The sequence below is a fragment of the Haliotis cracherodii genome, unplaced genomic scaffold (assembly GCF_022045235.1).
Source record: "Haliotis cracherodii isolate W230 unplaced genomic scaffold, xgHalCrac1.p SCAF_19, whole genome shotgun sequence".
NCBI classification, from domain to species: domain Eukaryota; kingdom Metazoa; phylum Mollusca; class Gastropoda; order Lepetellida; family Haliotidae; genus Haliotis; species Haliotis cracherodii.
In genome coordinates, this window is record NW_027266274.1 from 5,219,623 (window position 1) to 5,241,881 (window position 22,259).

General features: G+C 40.9%; 1 protein-coding gene across 1 annotated transcript; it reads right to left on the bottom strand.

Moving 5' to 3' along the window:
- Positions 1–2,835: 2,835 nt before the first annotated feature.
- LOC139466710 (uncharacterized) lies at positions 2,836–8,855 on the bottom strand. Its single transcript, XM_071248347.1, has one exon. It carries the CDS (start codon positions 8,294–8,296, stop codon positions 7,445–7,447), a length of 852 nt encoding a protein of 283 aa, XP_071104448.1. The 5' UTR covers positions 8,297–8,855; the 3' UTR covers positions 2,836–7,444.
- Positions 8,856–22,259: the final 13,404 nt, after the last annotated feature.

Below are 22,259 nucleotides of genomic sequence, written 5' to 3' on the forward strand. Positions count from 1 at the left end.
TACAATCAACATAAAAACACTAGGTTTACAAGTTTGCCAGACTTCATTCGTTGACTTTGCATTTTTTGCTTTTTTTTACTATGTCCTATTGCATAGCACTTGTTTAAAATGCTACATCAGCAGTAAATGAATCATGCATTAATATGGCGGTGAAATTTAACAGTTTCATGTGAAACTCGTACAAACAATTGTATTCAACCAATCATTGTCCAAAATCCACCTGTATCGTCGCAATCTAAAAACAATTACTTTCAATTTGGGATAAAACAGTTGGTTAATCCCCCTTGTATATGGCGGGGGCAGGCATGTTAAAGATGTTTTCAGGATATATGTACTATAAGCAAATGCCAGGTGGCAGAAAAACGGTTGATTGAAACCAATATGTTTTGGATATATTCTTGATGTAGCGGCCATAAAATTTCCGAGTCCGGTGATGGGATCCGAACCACGGACCTTCTGATCAGAGGTCGGACGCCTTGTCCACATGACCAAAGAGGTTAACCCGTCATCAAGCTGACAAGGTAAGGATGTCATCTGTGGGATGACTCCACGCCCTGCTACATACTCCCCCGTCAATAGAAGGCACGTCCCGGGCCGCATATTAGGGTACTGACTTATCTTGTTCTAATTTGATATAAACGTGCTCAGCCCCACGTTGGGCGCCAATGTAGCGGCCATTAAATTTCCGAGTCCCGTGATGGGATTCGAACCGCGGACCTTCTGATCAGAGGTCGGATCTGTAGGATGACTCCACACCCTGCTACATTGACATCAGTTGTGGCCGCGTTTGGACAGACTGTTCATAGGTAATTTATCAAGTTCAGCAACGGTAAACATCACGTTTGGAGCAAGGGTTCCCAAAGTTCCCAAAGCAACAATGGACATCACTGAAAGCTGAATTGGGAGACGGGTTTACCTTTCATAAAAAATGGACATCACTTTAAGCTAAGTTTGGAGAAAATTTCCCAAGGTCGCTCAACACGTTTCAGCAACAATGTACATCACTTCAAGCTGAATTGGGAGAAGAGTTCCCTTTTCATCAAAAGTGGACATCACTTCAAGCTGAATTGGGAGAAGAGTTTACCTCTCAGCGAAAATGGACATCACTTTAAGCTGAATTGGGAGAAGGGTTCGCAAGGTCGCTCAACTCGTTTCATCAAAAGTGGACATCACTTCAAGCTGAATTGGGAGAAGAGTTTACCTCTCAGCGAAAATGGACATCACTTTAAGCTGAATTGGGAGAAGGGTTCGCAAGGTCGCTCAACTCGTTTCATCAAAAGTGGACATCACTTCAAGCTGAATTGGGAGAAGAGTTTACCTCTCAGCGAAAATAGACATCACTTTAAGCTAAGTTTTGATAAAGGTTCGCAATGTCGCTTAACTCGTTTCCTCAACAATTGTCATTTCTTAAAACTGAATTGGGAGAAGGGTTCTCTTTTCAACAAAACTGGACATCACTTTAAGCTCAGTTTGGAAAAGGGTTCACTTTTCTGCAAAAATGACATCACTAATAGCTAAGTTTGGATCAAGGGTTTCTTAGGTAATTTGTCACGTTCAGCAAAGGTGGACATTACTCAACTGCTAAGCTCCCCAAAGGGTCCCCAGGTCATCCATCAAAGCCATACAACTTGAAAGATACGGTAAAATTAATAATGGCTTCACCAGGTGTGTCAATAGCTTTTAGATCTCATCCTTTAAGCTAATATGTATACGATATCACCCACCCACAGACCACTGACGTCGGTGATGGCGGAGATTGATTTTGTCCCATTTGTGTTTTTGATAGGCGGAGGACACATTAGAGAGATCTTAGTTAGCTAAAGTAACCTGCTCGTGGCACATGCCTGCTTGCACTGATATCTACCATGGCCTCAGGTGGATTTGTAGTCCTTGAACATGCTAATGTTTCGTCGTGAAAGCGTTGCCGATAATATGTCGTAAATGTCACGAGAACGAATATTTTGCCAGAAATCTTTCACATCAAACGAATGGCGAAATTTAAACTAAACCATTCGTTGTATATGAACATGGAACTGACAGTCAACGTTAGCAATGCGATAACCCGAAACTACAGACTTTTTGAATATCGTATGGGTGATTATAGTATTGATCCTGATCTTTAGAAGTAGTTCCTGGAAATATGCAGTTTGTTCGCCTAGGCTGCGAGGTCCGTGTATTATTTTCATTTGATCATGTCTCTGAGCGCGACATTCTCGTGAGATACTTTCTCTCAAGCTCTTAATGCCGCCAACATATTACTCCAAACAGCGAATATCGACCACGTTCTGTCCTGTTTAACAAGTGGGAACAAGTTCGACTGTCAACTGAAAAGTATTACAAGGATCTAGGCTAGATTAGACTTGTGATTGTAGCTTGTGAAAGAAGACTCATAATGCAATGACCGGAATAACGCGCAGTGGCAGGGTGTCGTCCTAACTTTTCAGGTTCTGTCCCCTGACAATTATCATGTTTTGAAGAGGTCTGTAGGTCTACAATGGCCGACCTCCGCTATCGAACGACTTCAGCTTTACGACAAGGGGCAGAGATGAGTGAGTGAGTGAGTTGGGTTTAACGCCGCTTTTAACAGTATTCCAGTTATATCACGGCGTGTCAGCTTAATGTGGGAGGAAAGCCCGAAGTGATGCAGGTCTCAGACGTTTACCACTTCGGTGAAACCCACGAGCACGGGTATGGTGCTGACAAACCTAGAAACATAATCGGGGCGAATCGGGATTCGAACCCACAATCATAGGTTTCTGGCGTGCCCAAGGGACGTAACTCTGCACAGCGAATCACAGCGCCTTAGACGACTGGGCCACCCGTGCCCCCGGGCAGAGATGAGGTAATGGAAACTATTATATAGAAAAGTAAACCCAGTCATGTGAGGGAGGCACGGTATGTCTGGGGTTCTTGCTGTTACTCCACGCAAATCGATTCTGTCATTTTACTTGTTATTGAGACTTCAGAACCAAACAACCCTTAATGGCGGGTAAGCATATCAGTGAATTATCCCAGATAATTTGTGAGTAGTTTAGCCAAAAGAGGGTCAGTCGCTATTGAGAGGCCGCAATCCTCAACAATCGCTTGATTGTATCAGGAAAAGCTTGTAATTCCTCTCGCTCTATGCATATCACATGCCCGAGCTTCTTAGTAGCAGACGACAATTGTCGGCTGCTTCGGCGGCAGTGAGCAGACGATAGAATTGTCCAATCGATCGTTTAAACAATACACTGTCTCGTGAGCGCTCCTTGTTTTCATGTAGCAACTGCGAAATACGCCAGTGGAGTAGATGCTTCCATTGCCGATAATACAATGACACGCGTTCTGGTCATGCAGACACAAACACAATCATAACTCTACACACGGTGATATGTACTGGGACGCCAAGGAACACCGCCATCTGGGCAGGCAAATGATTATGATACATTCTCGGAGCGTGTGGTGTATACGTCCGTTTACGAGCCATTTGTACGTATCTCTTCACATGTAAGACAACATTCTCCCATAGGTCCTTCTCATCAATCGGATTTTACTGTATCTCTAATGTTTGTCCGATGACATTAACTGCGGGCGTTCTTGTCCTTTATTGCAAACGAGCATTTTCTGAGTATATGTTGTTCCTGGACTCACTAACGGATCGCGGCAACGCAACACAGCAGTGGTCCTGGAGACAATGGGTCGTGGAGACAAGTATTCATCTCTCTCTAAGATGGTTCAGAAGGCCACAGCATGGCGAGTGAAAGAGCGACAGATGGTTATGTCAGCCAATCAGTCGAGGATTTATTGAGATATACATCTCCTGGTGTCATTACATCTCAGACATTAGCATTGCATTAGATTGATCTTCAGAAGATAGTACGATGTCAATAATACAATGGCATGACAGATTAACTATAGTAATATGAAAATATAGGGTGTCCTCAACTTCTTTTGAGTAGTATAGAAAATAAAAAAAACTCACATTCTATCAAATAGTATAATATAATTTCCAGAACATCCATTAACAAACCATAATTTGTTGGCTAATTCATTGTAGTTTGCAGAAGTATTTATTCGCAATTTATGTGCAATTCGTAATTTCGAAACGCTTACGTATTAGTGCACGTCAATAATCCTATAAAAGAAAGTTCTAACCGAGAAATGGGTTTGATAAATCTGTATATTTACCAGCTGAATTTGGCTCCTTTAGCTTAATATTCATGTACTTGCATTGTCACAGCATATGAATCCCGCAAGGCCCGGGGCAGTGATGCTCGGTGGTATTGAAAGGAGTATTAGAAAGTCCAGACAGAACGTGATGAGAAACGATAACGAGGGACCACCACTAACCGAAAACCTAGTTACCGGGAAATAGTATCACTGATCACGACCAGAACGGAAAACAGACTGAAATATGTCTGTTTCTGAAATAAGACGCAACATGAGAGTACATTGCTTAACACAATCTCCAGCCAAAGTTGTGTGTCTTATTTAAGGGCAAGTGCGGAAGTTGGGTTTCAACACCCCTTTGAACAATATTTCAGTTCTATTACCGTGTGCCAGCTTCATGTAGTAGGAAAGCCCAAAGTGATTCGAACGTTTATCAGAAGCACGGTATGGTGCTGGACAAACCAGGAATCATAAAAAAACGGATTTTGGCTTCGGATCCTGGCGGGCCACGGTAGAAAACTCTGCACAGCGAATTGTGCTCTTGAACTGACAGATCCGCCTTCTCATACCTTACTTTGGACCACTGTTACTGACTGTTCACTAGCTGTTCACTAAATTGAAAAATAAACTTTTCCTATGTGGTCCAAATTCAAATTAATGTACGCGAACAACACTCAAATAGAACAAAATACACATATTTAACAATTCGATACTGTCGGAAGTCATTTGTTGTTGTATGAAATAACTATGAATATACACGACCTGTATTGAAAATATAAAATCGTATAAATTATGTTATTATGCCAAAAAATACGATTGCAAAAGAAATATAATAACAGTCGAAAGGGTGTTATGACCGCAATTAACACTTTAACATGTTCATGTAGTGTTAACAGTAAGATGAATAAATTCAAAAGTTGTTTTTTTCACGCAAGTTTATTAAACTGCCGGGCTAAAGAAAGTAAACACTTGAAAATTGAATTGACCAAATTATCACAAACGTTATCGAACGTTACTAGTCTGAAAACATTCGCCGAAACACTGCAAACTTAAGATCCAAAACACAACTATGATATTCGTGTCAAATACATCACCATCGAATAACAATTTCTCTTTTGTTTCATATTTCATTTTCAGCCACCATCAAACGTGTGTATACTTTCTTTGGCCCGGCAGTTCGTGTCGATTGTTCCACATCTTCGCCCTACCTTCAGTGTGACTCACTATCGTATCGGCGTTACACATGTTGAAATGATACCGCTACCTCTGCCTATCTCATATGTCATGTTAGGTTCCCGCACCTTGCTCAGAGAGATAAAATGTGAGTGCAGGTACTTGCAGATGACATATCAACCCTTAAGTTGAATTATAAGATAACCTGATTTTGCAATTCCGTATTAAAATGTGGCTGTGGTGGGTCTGAAAAGATAGGTCACACAACGCGTCTAACATGTCACACGACGTGTCATATATTGTGTCTAACAACATGTTTCACAACGCATCAAACATGTCACACAACGTGTCAAACATCATGTCACACAAAACGTCAACCATGTCATACAACGTGTCAAACATGTCATACATCGTGTCTAACATGTTACACAACGCGTCAAACATGTGACATTACGCGTCAAACATCATGCCACAAAACGCGTCAAACATGCCATACAACGTGTCAAACAACATATCACACATCGTGTCTAACAACATGTTACACGTTATAGCAAGGATCATGTGATACATCATGTGACATGTCACACATGACAGGTCAAACATCTGTCAAACAACATGTCACACAAAATGTCACACAACATGCCAAACATCATGTTACAAGTGACAGCAATGACCATATGACATTGACATCATGTCAAACATGTCAAACATGTCACGCAAGATGTCACGCATCCAGTCACACCTGTCCAGCTTATGAAGTACTTGCGAACGTGATTCAGATTAGGCGGTAAACATATACATCCTCTCACCACATCAAACCCGTTTCTATTAAAAATAAACGTAATATTGTAATATATAATTTCCTGACCACCCACATTATAAGAATGGAAATGAAAGTGAATATCTCCAGATAACAGAAACAAACGATGTAAAACGGTAAAACCTTGAAATATTTCAGATTATTTCTGAGATGGAATGTTGTTTGCCATTCATGGCGATGTCACCCCGGACAAAGGATCGCCCCTTGAATTGGTATTGATCACAACAGAAAACAACCCGTTCTGTCAAATCGTACGGTTCATCATCTGTGAAATAGATTGCTGAGCGGACTAAACCAATTAACACTATATTCCATCAAGATGACATGGAAGTCAAAAACAATGTTCATATAGAAAGTGTTAACTCTGTCGTTGGCTGTAAAGTCATTACGTTAGTATATATATTTGATGAAGTGCTAAATGAGCTATCACCTCCCTCACGGACCGCATAGGACACAAATCACATGCAATATTTATCAGTTTCGTTCTATTTGCAGCAGCTCAAATACAAACATTTAAAAAATAGTATAAAAAAGATTAACCATTTGTTATAATAATTTCATAATATAAACATATTTCATAATATAAACACATTCATAAATACATATATATATATAAAGGAATGCTTGTGTTTGTTCCAACTGAACACCTATTCAGGAAAACAATTAAAATATGACTAATAACAAACTTCAACGACTTGAACAGGGGTGATTCTAGCAAAGGGTTTGAAGTCATGACAATATAGAGAGTACCAGTTGAAACAGTGAACAGATTTTTGCCATGGCTTAACTGTGTTCTTCTACAGGAACTGTGCTTGTGGATGCTTTCTACGTCAAAGAAAATGTTTCTTACAGATCCTCGACATGTTGATATTTCTCCCTTTGAAAATAGGTACAACAAAACACAGGTAGTAACTCCAAATCCACATTAGCTCTGGTCCAACAGAACATGAACAAATATAGAATGTCATTGTCCTTCTCTAAACTCCACAACACTGCAAAGAATCCGTACGGAAAAGTGAATACTCAACAAGATTACTCAACACCCACGACACTCGCCTTCCTTGACATATATCATCTTGTTTGGCTTGATAATTCTGGTAACAACTCCACTAGTTTAAAGTTAGGTATTCACATTTCTGATTAACAGCTATTTTAATGATCCAATCAGCTGAGTTGATAATCGATACCTAACCTTGGTAACGTTGGAGGCCAGGCCATCGGAATTTGACATTGATGGTGCCATTATTGGATATACTGGACATTCAACGTTCATGGTCATAACTGTACACGTTAATAATTGAATCACTCACTAACTTCCTTTTGCGGTGTTTTATCCATATCCTGTAGCCATTGTCTAATTCTTCCATCTCGAAACGATTTGGGTCCACGTTTATAGCAAACAATATGCTGTCTATAAGCCTCGTCGTACACCTCCTCGAATGATTTATCATTGGGAAGTTCATCATCGTCAAGGCTATACGTCTCGGTGGACTCGGATGGAAGGAGGCACAGCTTAGCTTCTGTGATGTCTCCCCGTTCTAAGGATTCCTTCTGAGCAGCCTTGAGATTGGCACAGGATTGGGAGGCCCGGGTCACCCCGGAGTCACCACTAGTTCGATCCTCAGGGTAGGACATTAAACGCCGGAGTTGAGCAGCCTTCTCGCCGGTAGGCTCGGCGAATCTGTCCGACATAGACGTGCTGTCTGACGAGGAATCGTTGGATATTAATCCTATGCTCCTTGCTGTGCATTCACTATTAAGAGATATAGCGCTACCCACCCGGCTTGAGCTGGAGAGAACTCGGAGGGAGTTGGACTGGTCAAAAGCTTCCAGCCATTCCATGTCCTTTTTATTAGGATCCCTGTCCAGGTCCACGGACCTACGGGTCATTCGGGGGGAACAGAACACACCCAGTTTAGAATCGGACCCTCCATCGGAGTTATTTTCACCGAAACGATCAAGTGCCAAGTTTGGCATCGAAGCAGCCGGTAGCCCCATGTCTGTCTGGTAACGGGATACAACACATACATCCGGGTCCCCACGATCTTTATCCTCTAACACAATTTTGGGTATGTTAGTCATTTCGCTGGTTTTCGGCGCAGACGACGGTCGTCGTTTGTTACTCTCGTCCGTCTTCCTTGGGTCTGCCGCCATACTCGGCTAGCTCCGGCACACAGTTACACCATGCCAACCTCGTGTGTCGCACCATCGATTGCCGACCGACCGCCCGTCCGCCGCTCGCTAGTCGTCTTTTTCCACTTGATCTGAAGGCTCTCACCTTCTGCAAGAGTCGTCTCGCACTGTCTCTTCACGCCCGCTGTCTATGGACCATTCAGAGGTAGCAGAAGATTATTCCCTGGGCGAGGCCTCATCAAACACCGTGAATTGTGGAATCATATTAACCGTGGTGTATAACAACAGGACAAGATGACCTAAACAGCTTAAGCAGAGCTTTTCATTCAGCTGGAAGAGATCCCGTGAGCGGCGAGGGTCCTGTAATACACCGGCGTGTAGTAACGTTGTCACCCGCCTGCGACATATCACACGGTGGTAACAATACAATCGTCATTGGTTGAATCCTCCTAATCAATCACACCTCTATCGCAATTCAACTAGTACAGGCACAGTCCGACCAGGACATGATGGCGGGGCATGCTGAGTCGGAATCAATACCATTATTGCCTTCCGCTGTCGGCGAGACACGTCGACAGTCAGCGCGCAGTTTGTCAGTTAAACTGCTATTGTACAGCCGATAGCGATAAAATGATGTATGGCGTTCTTCGAACAGCAATTTGTCCAATCAAAATGTACAGTTTAGATTATGACTACCTGTTGTTATGATCGATACATCCGGATTAACTCGTTAAATAAAAATAACAATAGATAGATTTGACATCAGTGGTAATTCATGAGATCAGCTGGGGTTTATATCATAATAAACAGTGATCGATCGCCCATTGTCGAGGGTACGCTGTGGATATATCATTGTCGACTTAAATGCATTTTATCTTGAATGTCATCCGGGGTCTGTTTTGCTTATAGTGCGGTGTTAAGAGTGCTGTCGACGGGGTGTCACAGTATTAGCTTGCCTCGTATTAAGTTGTCCTGTGAAAAGCTCAGTCAGTGAAGCATTATTTTTAAAAATAATGTTAATGCGAAATAATAGGTACATTTACATATTCTATTTCTGAAAGAAATGGACTCTCGAATCACGTCTTTAGGAAATAAGCTTTTTATTTATTTGATTAATGACTCAGAACGTGACATTTAAAGAAGGTAGTTATATATATGAGCTATCTAATTTTGCGTTTTGCCGTATTGATGGAATAACATCTTACGAGTACTTTAAGTTACGTCATGGTGACAGCAATCTCACACGCCATGATGACAGCAATCTCACACGTCTCGTGACAGCAATCTCACACGTCTTGTGACAGAAATCCCATACTTCATACTGACAGCAATGTCACACGTCATAATGACAGCAATCTCAGACGTCATGGTGACAGCAATCTCACACGTCATGATGACAGCAATCTCACACGTCATGGTGACAGCAATCTCACATGTCATTGTGACAGCAATCTCACACATCATGATAACAGCAATCTCACACGTCATGGTGACAGCAATCTCACACGTCATGATGACAGCAATCTCACATGTCATTGTAACAGCAATCTCACCCGTCACAATGACAGAAATTTCAGACGTCATGCTGACAGCAATCTCACTTGTCATGATCACTACAATCTCACTCGTCATGATGACAGCAATCTCACACGTCATGGTGACAGCAATCTCACACGTCATGATCATGATGACAGCAATCTCACATGTCTCGTGGCAGCAATCTCACATGTCTCGTGGCAGCAAACTCACACGTCTCGTGACTGCAATCTCACACGTCTCGTGACAGCAATCTCCCACCGCATGGTGACAGCAAAGTCACTCATCATGATGACAGCAATCTCACACGTCATGACGACAGCAATCTCACTCTACGGTAGGTGGGGACGACATCTAGGGACATTGTTCACAAAATATAAGATCGCGATAACACCTATGTACAGGCAGAAAAGGATCCTCCTTATCGGTGAGAAACTGAGATTCGAATCGACGATGCTGATACGGCTAAGGGAGACAACTTTTCACACCGAAATACAAACAGGTTAATTAACCAGATTAATTTGAGCATATCTTAATAGTTTAACGGCTATTTGTATTCAATTACATACTTTCTGTTATCGTTTTACGAGAGACGTTTTGTTGACATAGTTATTTTTTCTCTGTGTAGGTCTTTTTTTCTCTTTTACACCTAGTTATTGCACTTTTATAGTTTTAAATGTGTTTTTTGTATGTAACTCCGCAATCAGCCGTGTTTCAGCTATAAGACGGTGGTCTGTCAATAAACGAGTCTGGACAAGAAAATCCGTCAGAGGGTGGGGGAACGTATTTTATTGTTGTTTGCATAATCGGTGACTGTAGATAATTGATATAATTCTAAACTTCAGGTAGGTGGAGTTTATAGACATATCTTATGCATGACACATCCAACTGTGACTTGTCCGTCACAAAATTCTATTCAAATTAATATGAATCATACTATCTTCTTCGCAACCTTTCATCAAAATATAATACCTTGTAAAAGTCGGTTACAATTCGAAGCCCAATAAAGGTGACAATTGAAGCGTATAAAATTATATGCCTTTACACCGGGGCTGTCAGTATTTGAACTGTCAATGCATGCTCTAGCAATGACAGTAGGTTTCTATTTATACTCAACGACACAAGTAACTGTGATGTGCTTTTATAAAATTAAGGATAACTTTGGAAGCGTGTTACACAAAACGCCGTTCGATTTTAAGCTTTAATATGTATTGGTGTTTACATGGGGTGAATATCGACCCGTTTGAGTGAGTGGGTGAGTTTGTTTTTACGCTGCTTTTAGCAATATTCCAGTAATATTCCAGCAATATCACGGCGGGGACACCAGAAATGGGCTTCACACATTGTACCCATGTCGGGAATCGATCCTGTGTCTTCGGCGCGACGAGCGAACGCTTTAACCACTAGGCTACCCGACCGCCCCTCGACCCGTTTGACCTTCTAAAATAAAAAAACCCAATGTCCATCAATCCCAATTATCAGTTATCCCTTCCATGACCAGAGCTCGTGTAGTCTTTGAGTATACATGAATTGTAGACAATGGCTGGCGAGACAGTGCGAGGCTACTTGCATGTGGTATCGCCAGCTGTTCTCGAGGCTGTTACAGAGAATGTCAAAGTACGGACCCTGTCTGGTCTCACGGTGCATCAACTGCACACAAATCCAAGCAAGGAAGAATAATTGCCTACAAAGCTAATTTTGCTATCCAAATTCTGTATAATTGCCAGATAACTTCAGTAGGATATTTCCCCCCATAGGAGTTAGCTTTTATTCGTAATGATATAAGTAACGGTCCAACATGTCGTTTTCAACACTGGTTCCCCGCTCAGAGTGCGCTGCGACTGAGGTATGTAGAGACGGAGCCAAGTAACGCGTGAGCTTGCTGTCACCATGTGGTGTGAGCTTGCTGGCATCATGACGTGTGAGGTTGCTGTCGGCATGACGTGTGAGGTTGCTGTCGTCATGACATGTGAGGTTGCTGGCATCATTACGTGTGAGATTGTTGTCATCATGACGTGTGAGGTTGATATCATCATGACACGTGAGGTTGCTGTCGTCATGTCATGTGAGGTTGCTGTCGTCATGACATGTGAGATTGCTGTCGTCACGACATGTGAGGTTGCTGGCATCATGACGTGTGAGATTATTGTCATCATGACGTGTGAGGTTGCTGTCGTCATGACATGTGAGGTTGCTGGCATCATTACGTGTGAGATTGTTGTCATCATGACGTGTGAGGTTGCTATCATCATGACATGTGAGGTTGCTGTCGTCATGTCATGTGAGGTTGCTGTCGTCGTGACATGTGAGGTTGCTGTCGTCACGACATCTGAGGTTGCTGACATCATGACGTGTGAGATTGTTGTCGTCATGTCATGTGAGGTTGCTGTCGTCGTGACATGTGAGGTTGCTGTCGTCACGACATGTGAGATTGCTGTCACAATGACGTGTGAGATTGTTGTCGTCATAATGTGTGACATTGCTTCAGTGTTGCGCTTTTCCTTAGAAACGGCCAGCCCAGCAGGTGCTAATTCATTGAAAGTTTTGTTTTTCCACTTTCCGATGCTTTTCCAGAAGGTGATTTGATACATCAATGCTGCAGAGGATATGTGTTACTTGTTGTTTGGACATCAGATGTTGACTAGTCAGTTCCTTTAAAAGCTTTTATCCCGCTATCCGGACTCACATTCAACAATACTCAAGACACATGCAGCAGTATTAATATCTATGTATAAAAAAGCATGGTATGGAATATATTTTAAATGTAAAGGCGAACATAATATGCAATTAGACCCGTGACATCTTAAGATATATTAGGGAGCAATTAAGTGTTAATATTTCCTATTTCCAACTGTATACACATGCATTTACCATAAAACTAACAGAGTGCTTTAAAGATTATTTTTGGTTGGTTCAATATTAATGTTAATCAAATGTTAGAAGATTAAGAGGATATGCAGTGTTAATTTGTTCATGGAACCATAATCAAACTGACAGGTCCAACAAAGAAAGTGGATACTGCCTGTTATGAAATACCTAATTTTATAGGTGAGGTGAAATTGGGTTTAACATCCCGTCCAAGATTATTGCACTTATATAGCGACGTGCATGTACGTGTGTGTGTGTGTGGCTGCTTGTACTAGTCCGGACTGATGCCGATTCATAGTGCTAGCACACTGAGATACCATGCCGCAGTTTAACATGGATACCACACTCAGACACAGTATACTGACTACGAGCCGACCGGTCCTTGTTTTAGCCCTTTAATGCCGAGCACCAGACAGGGTAACAACAAGTACCATCTTTTAACGTCGTTTGGTATGACGCGGCCGGGGATCGAACCCCGGACCTTCCGCTCTCCGGGCGGACGCTCTACCACTAGACCACGGAGGCGGTCTCTAATTTTACAGGCATCCATCAAGTGTTTATTAAAGGTTCCTTTAACGACGCCCTGACCCACGCTTGGTTTTCGCCATGCAATTAATGTTGATAAACGATCTATTAAATTAATTCAATTTTTTACGCTTGTGCTATTTGTTTGAACAATCCTAATTGAATAACGTGACAAAGATATATTCCCAATGTCATTTATTTGCAAAATATTTGAATAATATTCAATAATATCTAATGCATAAAAATACTACTTCATGTAAGTATGTTTTTCTTAATAATTCGTATCCACATATGTCAATGCCAAACATATTTCCAACTGCTCCACATATTTAATTCACACAAAACAACAAACAACGTAAACACAAAAGCAATGAAAAAATAAATATAATTGGCGCCTGTGAAATAGTGCGCCGCCGCAGGCAAGTTAAGTAATTAATTATTGAATTGTTTAAACATCACTCTTACAATGCAATCCCACAGCTTGTTGTGTCGACGCTGACTGTGAAGAGCGTACACAAGCTGGCACACCGCTGCGCCGTGATGACTTGGCATTTTTAATTACCATCCCTGATCGAACAGTCAAGTTGAAATTCAATTAGATAATGCTTCGGTATGTTTCTAGTCAATATTCGTCCATTCAATTTTCCACCAATCAGAACGTTAGTTGTCCGTCATTGCGAACATGAACTTCCGGTAACCACGTGACCCTACAAACAAGGTTTTTGTTCTTATTCCTATGTAATATTTGTAAATATATAAAAACGCAACTCTCAGGTCGTATATAGATAAATATAAATATTGATATTAAAATAAACTTGAAGTAAATCAACCCTGTTATGTCTGCCCGTCTGGTCTGAAGAGGCTCGATGGAGCTGACAGCCCTCGCCTATAATTAATTTACTCCATTTTATTCGTATATTTTTGCCCTGAGGCCAGTTGTACAAAGGCAGTTTTACAAAAAAATATGCACCCAACGCATGATAAGATCATTAAAATGCAATTCTATACAGTTGTAGACAATTTTCGTCTATCTTTTGACACTTTGTTTAAACAAATAGCGTGTTGTAAAATTGTGTTTGTATTTTTTTTTTTAAAGATGTACACATTTTTGTTGGCTAGATTTACTGGTATAGATATTAGAGATATGTTTCTTTCTTTCTTCTGCATACAAAGGACATTCAAATAAAATATGAAATTCATCTTCCTGCAAGTTCAAACAATATTGGTACACAGCTATACCAATAGCATTAGACTAACATCTAGTCTCTGAAATGAACATATCGTACATAAAAAAAACAGTTGTTCAGTTATCTTAATAAAAATATAATAAAACGGAGCCCAGTGACTCTCTTCATTTTCACAGCAGTGATCTAGACTTGCCAAACATTATAGACTTGCATGGGCTGTATTTGATATATATTTGTATCAGGGTCTGTAAGACAGACTACAATAGCATTAACGTTTGATCTTAAAAGCAGTTAAATATATGAATTAAAGATACCACATCTGAACTTTGTTAAGGATCTTCGTAGTTGCGGAGATGATAAAGCTTGTAGACAGAAAAATCCGAAGAATGTTAGATTTAATTGTAGAGTATATGTATTACACGTTAGAGCTTGCCATGACAGATGACCATTCTTAAAAGTAAATGTACGTGTCTTTACACCGATGTTTAAAACGAGACAAAAGTAGTTCCCGGTTTCCAACATCCTGTGAAGTCCAAGCGTAGGAAAATCCGCATCTGAATAATAAGTCTCGAACTCAAGAAGTCAAGTCTACATCGCCATTCTCGTCTCAACGTGTGAAGCCCATTTCTGGTGTCCCCCGCCGTGATATTGCTGGAATATTGCTAAAAGCGGCGTAAAACCATACTCACTCACTCACTCACTCTCGTCTCAACGCTTTAACATGTTGTAGCAGTATTTCGAATAACGTGATTCTGAGTCCACTTGCACAAAACGATCTTAGCCCTAAGACTATCGTAAGTCTCTAATAATGGGTAGGAGTTAACATCATCTTAGCGCTAAGATCGCTTTGTGCAAGTGGGCCCAGGTTGCTTTTGTAGTCTTATCCAATTTGAATTAACTCTTGTTTTGTAATTAATTGAAATGGAGATTTGCCAGCTTCAGAGGGAATGGCCTTGTTTGGTGGACGTTAGCCTACCTCTAGAACACATTTAGTTTTGATTGTACTTTTCTTTGTTGTGTCTGTAAATGATTCCACATAGCTCTGCGCCATAAAGCAAAATTGGTTGAATTTTACCATCAAATATCCATAATGGTATATCAGGAGGTATCTTGATAGAGTATAGAACCTTTTCTGCTTGTCTACAAAGTACACCGCAAGCTCTGGAGAATATATTTCTGCATGCGATTGATGGATTTAATGTGAAGTTTACACAATATATACGACTTTTCCATTTGAAGAGAGGTCAGTCACATAACCGAGAAACTGACATTAATGAACAAATGTTGACGTTCATACGTTTTCCTTTTGTATTATTTGAAATGACGTAAACACTGACGGCCTACAACATTCCTGGGGGACTCCCTGGGAATTCCTTAGTACGAGACCGCCTCCGTGGTCTAGTGGTAGAGCGTTCGCACGGAGAGCGGAAGGTCCGGGGTTCGATCCCCGGCCGCGTCATACCAAAAGACGTTAAAATATGGTATTTGTTGTTACCCTGCCTGGCGCTCGGTATTAAAGGGGTCAAAACAAGAGAAGGGTCGGCTCGGAGTCAGTATACTATGTCTGAGTGTGGTATTCAAGTGTAACTGCGGTATGGTATCTCATTGGGCTAGCATTATAAACTCGGCATTAGTCCGGACCAGTACAAGCAGACACACACAGACACACAGACACAGACACACACACAGACACACACACACACACACACACGCACGCACGCACGCACGCACGCACGCACGCACGCACGCACACACACACACACACACACACACACACACACACACAGACACGCACACACACACACTTCGTTACTTAAGTGCAATATTCTTGTACGCGACGCTAAACCCAATTTCAAATCTCACCCGAGCACGAATAAGTACAGAAGTGTTGTTTCTGACAATTTTGAATATACAACCGAATAGCGTGACTGCATGTTCGTGCACGAATATCCTCGCTACGAGGAACTAAACGTAGAAATGCACACCCGACTCGATTCGTGGCTAGACTGAGAGTGACAGTCTACAGCCCTCTGTAGGATTAACGCAGTATCTATTTGATATGTCTTTGTTATCACCTTTCAATGATGGCCAATTCATCAATGACGACTCACACTTGTAATCGCCACATTTATGAACGACTGCGGAAATCTCTCCCATCACGTTGATCGTGTCTGCCATCTTGACGTCTTGCTCTTAATGTAAATGTATTGCCACGTACCGTCCCTATGGCAATGCGTGCTTAAAAGTAAATTCTTATAAGTCGTGAAAGTCAACACACAAGCAAATAATTTGCACTATTATTACAATCATCATTACAGAGACGGTCAAATAGTCTTATTCGGTTATTAGATAATATCGATACGCGATTGTTATTTGTTTTAAGATTTCATTGGATTTTTGAGTTTCAACCCAACACCAGTCCAATCACAAAGCTTCATTCCAGAGTTGTCCAGTCGCCAATGTCCCCTCCAATGGTTTTACTAAGGGAAGCTTTTGTTTGTGTCTTTGTTTGTTGTTAAAACCACACTCGGCAATATTCCAGCTATGTGACGGCGGTCTGTAAATAAGTCAGGGCAAGACAAACCAGTGGTTGATATTGTGATGACACATACTGAATCAAGTAACCAAGCCTGATCTTCGATGTCATTCAAGCGACTGATGAAGTTATCTGTCGATTTTGATCTGTTGGTTTAATGGCGAACATGCGTGTTACCTAACGATCGTGATATAAAATATATGTATTATTCCAACACACGTTTGACAACACATTCTAAAGAACACCTCGACAAAATCTGTATACATGTCGTTTAGTTTGACAGATTGTTGATGACGTTTTAGATTTCTGTTTCGTGATGTGTGACGTCACGATGTTGAAACACTCATGTCCTGGTGGTTGAACATAACGATAGTGTGGCATGTACACTTTTGGGGGTATTAAATTAACGATTTGATACCTCAAAAGACTAAACACTATCATAACTGCAAAAAAGGAGCATAACTAACATTGTGACGTAATAAACGTGACGTTACAGAGCACGCTAACTTTCCCATATTTGCATAAAACTAGTGGTTCATTTTTGGTCGTGCCTAACGTAATGTAATGTGATTTTATGTAATGTAATTAAATGTAATTTAGTGTAATGTACTGTTGATAATATGTGTGAACGCCATGTCAACATATTCTAACATCAAACAATTCCAAATCCAAGTGGGAGTTCAGCAAGTGCTTTAAAATGAATAATTCATTCAGACATGACATTGTTACTTTAATAAGAGGTAAAAGCGGGTATTTATTTTGCAATTTGATACCTCTGCCTGATCGATTTATGTCTCCATTTCGTCCTGACATTAACATGCAACGTGAAACACTGGTGTCGAACCAATATCCTGCTCCCTGAAGACATAGGTAAACATGTGCGAAGCTTGGCCGTTCAGTACGATGACACGATAACCCACATACACAAGTGATAACGTTACAGCCTGCATCGCGGGGAATATAGACATGTCGAAAATGAAAAAAGTGTTGCAATAACCGTGTAGTGGCAGCATGTACTTGACGCCATGGCTATAACAGTAACGTTATCAATCATATCTCCTCAAATCTGCTCGGGCGACAGGTGGCGGGTTTACGTACTTCGGTAGCACTCTGCGGCTGTACATTTATCTCCCGACGTCGACTTCGTGTAAAATAGGATACAATGGATTTAGCCTGCTGGTTGACATTTGGTCTTTGTAATGACGTTACACAATGACGTCAAATGACGTAAAAGTACAGCCTTAATTAATGATGACACTGCGAAACATGTGTTGAGGGTTGATGTCTTATCTCTCTTACCGCTTTCGTATCTTGGATTAAAACTGAAAAAAGGAAATTTGTTTGGTTAACGTTGATTGCGGAGAATTTCAATGTGCTCGGTTGTTGAGTGGGTGGGTGGAAATGTTTTAAAGCCGCTTCGAACAATATTTTAGTTATATAAAGGTGTGTCAGCTAGATGTAAAAGAAAAACTCAACATAATACAGGTTTTAGACATTTACCACTTTTGTGAAACCTACAGTGGTGAAAAATCTAGAAACGTTATCTTAATTAGGGCGAACACACAATCATAGGGTTCTGACACTCCCAAGGGACGCAACTCTGCAGAGCGAAAGTGGTGACTGACGTCACCATCATCTTTGTGTTTGTCTTGTGACATGTTGGTGCCATGGTGACCAATACGTCATTGGTGCCGTAATTCGCTAAGCAGAGTTGCGTCCCTTGGGTGTGCCAGAATCCGATGATCATGTCGTCGGATCCTGGATACGACCTGAAAATGACTCAAGTTTGTCATCAGTATGCCCATCTTAGTGGATTTCACTGAAATGAAAAACTTTCCTGGCATTTTTATTTACACGCCCGGACGTTTATTTGAGTTGTTGTTCAAAGCAGCGTAAAACCCAACAATCCCTATAATTGTAATATTTTCATAGAAAAGTGTTCTAAAAACGTTTGCGATGAACAGGTTTTACCTGAATTGATAACAGGTCAATCGCACGATCATGAGTAGAAGTGATTTGTCCTTTATAAAAATGAAAGTTTTCAATATCCGCACTTCCTGTTGCCGCTAATAAATACTCTGACAATTTTTTATATCGTGATAAAGTGTGACCACAAATATGTCAAAGTCACTATAATTTATCAAAGCCAGAAACTAAACGTGACAAGTACCTGTCCCCTGAAAAGAAAGTGTCATTACCGTTTTGTCAATACCCCCATCCGTACTTTAATTGCCCTCAGCAACAGGGGAACGTGTAGTCATTATTCAAACTCAGACTTGAACCTTTTTTCCATTAAATTTCACCAAATATCGAGGAAGTTGTATAAACACCTGCACCAAACATTTGTCCTACGGCGCAGCTTGACTCTTATTTGGTGGGAAATATTTTGACGGTTCCTACGACCAGGTGTCCCTTCGATCATGGCTCTGAGAAATCAAGCACTCTTACAGATCATTTCTTCTTGCGTAAGGATACAGCTGCCTAAATGATCTTGATATCAATGCAGCATTTTTCTCTGCTGTCAATTCAGATTTTATTATTTAATTACACGCGACAGAAGGTAAAGAGAATCAGAAAAATGGCGTGTTGATGTGTTGCTAATGTTTATGTAGGCATTAGGCCGCAATAATGTACATGTTTCGGCCTCTTTGCCTCGTGCTTAAGAAAAAAGACAACCAACCTCAGGTGCACGTACCGTGTATAGAGAAATGTCAATCTTTAAATAACACCCAGGTGTGAGGTCGTTTTACTTGCGTTGCTCAAAAAATAAATTCTTTTATTTATTTCAGAATATTTTGTCTTGGAAGTTACAAAAAATTCGTCTTAGTCCTAGGCATCGTTCGCACCTATTTATTGTAAGCAGTTCTGTCACAGGATCTTGTATTTGGAAATTATTCCGATCGATGAGTTTGCGTATCTATGGCAACAGTTTACGTCTATGTACCTTTAATACCCAAAAGTGTTTTCTAGTTTGAGTTGGAGGATATGCAGAACCACACCACGCAAGAAAATGTGGACACAGCTTCGTCAACACCGAGCATTTGGTCAGGGTAACCTACGATTTTGGTGTTCGAGATATTGATGACACTATGTTGGCTTTGCGGACGTAAGGTGTGAGTGAGTTAAAATTTTAGATTGCGCCGGCAATATTGGGGTAAATATTGGACTGATGGATGGATATATGGATGGACTGAAAGTTGAATGGGTGGGTGATTGGATGAATAGATGAAGAATGGATGGAAGGATAAATGATGGATGATAGATGCCTGATTCGAGGATATATGGTGGATTGATGGATGATGTATGGTGGATTGATTGGTTGATGATACATGGTGGATTGATTGGTTGATGATATATGGTGGATGACTAATGGGTGATATATGGTGGATTGATTAATGGATGATATATGATGGATTACCAATAGAGGATATATGGTGGATAGATTGATGGATGATATATGATGGATTACCAATGGAGGATATATGGCGGATGACTAATGGAGGATATATGGTGGATTGATTGATGGATGATGTATGGTGGATTGATTGATGGATGCTATATGGGTGATTGACTAAAGGATGATATATCGTGGACTGATTGGTTGATGATATATGGTTGATTGACTAATGAATGATGTATGGAAGATTGATTGATGGATGATGGTGACAGGACTGATTGATGGATGATAGATGGTGACTGGATTGATTGATGATTATAGATGGTAACATAATTTATCAATGGATTATAGATGTGACAGGATTGATCAATGGATTATAGATGTGACAGGATTGATCAATGGATGATAGATGGTGACATGATTGATCGATGGATGATAGATGGTGACTTGATTGATTGATGGATGATAGATGGTGACAGGATAGATTGATGGATGATAGATGGTGACAGGATTGAGTGACGGATGATAGATGGTGACAGGATTGATGGATGGATGATAGATGGTGACAGGATTGATCAATGGAGGATCGATTGTGAATGGATTGATCGATGGATGATAGATGGTGACAGGATAGATTGATGGATGATAGATGGTGACAGGATTGAGTGACGGATGATAGGTGGTTACAGGATTGATGGATGGATGATAGATGGTGACAGGATTGATCGATGGAGGATAGATTGTGAATGGATTGATCGATTGATGATAGATGGTGACTTGATTGATTGATGGATGATGGATGGTGACAGGATAGATTGATGGATGATAGATGGTGACAGGATTGATCGATGGATGATAGATGGTGACTGGATTGATCGATGGATGATAGATGTGACATTATTGATCGATGGATGATAGATGGTGACTTGATTGATTGATGGATGATAGATGGTGACTGGATTGATTGATGGATGATAGATGTGACATTATTGATCGATGGATGATAGATGGTGACTTGATTGATTGATGGATGATAGATGTTGACTGGATTGATCGATGGATGATGGATGGTTACAAGATTGATTGATGGATGATAGATGTGACATCATTGATCAATGGATGATGGATGGTTACAGGATTGATCGATGGAAGATAGATGGTGACAGGATTGATCAATGGATAATAGATGGTGACATTATTGATCGATGAATGATCGATAGTGACAGCATTGATCGATGGATGTAAGATGGTGACTTGATTGATTGATGGATGATAGATGGTAACAGGATTGATTGATGGTTGATATATGGTGACAGGGTTGATCAATGGTTGATCGAATGATGGAATGATGGATTGCTGACTATAGACAGTTTAGATGATGGCTGGGTGGATGGTGGGTTTGTAAATATGGATGATGCATAATGGATGATGATTCTTGATATCTCGGAAGGATGCTTGGGGGGATCGATTGCGAATGGATGGTTGGAGGAATCGATCGACAGATAGGTACATAGAACGATGATAACAAAATGGATGCAATGAATGTGCGTCCTACGACGTGTTGGGTGTGTGTCATTGTATCGGGTGTGAGCGCGTCATTGATTCGGGTGTGAGTGCGTCATTGATCCGGGTGTGAGTGAGCCGTTGAGTGACCGTGAATAATGTCTAAGGGGCTTGTAAATGAATGAGTGACTGAATGAATAAACACGTACATATGTTGTATATACACGTATCTCATCTTCCTCCAATATTTACACAATTGATCTTAGCGACGTCAGAGCAATACGGAGAGTCTTCACACAAACAAGCAAATACTGGTATCGATACGGCGCCAATGCTGTAAACGAATATGTTGCCCTTACCATGCAATAGGAACTATTTGTGTATGTAGGACCGAAGCCGCGCCAGGGGGCTAATGAACGTGCCTTGTTCATT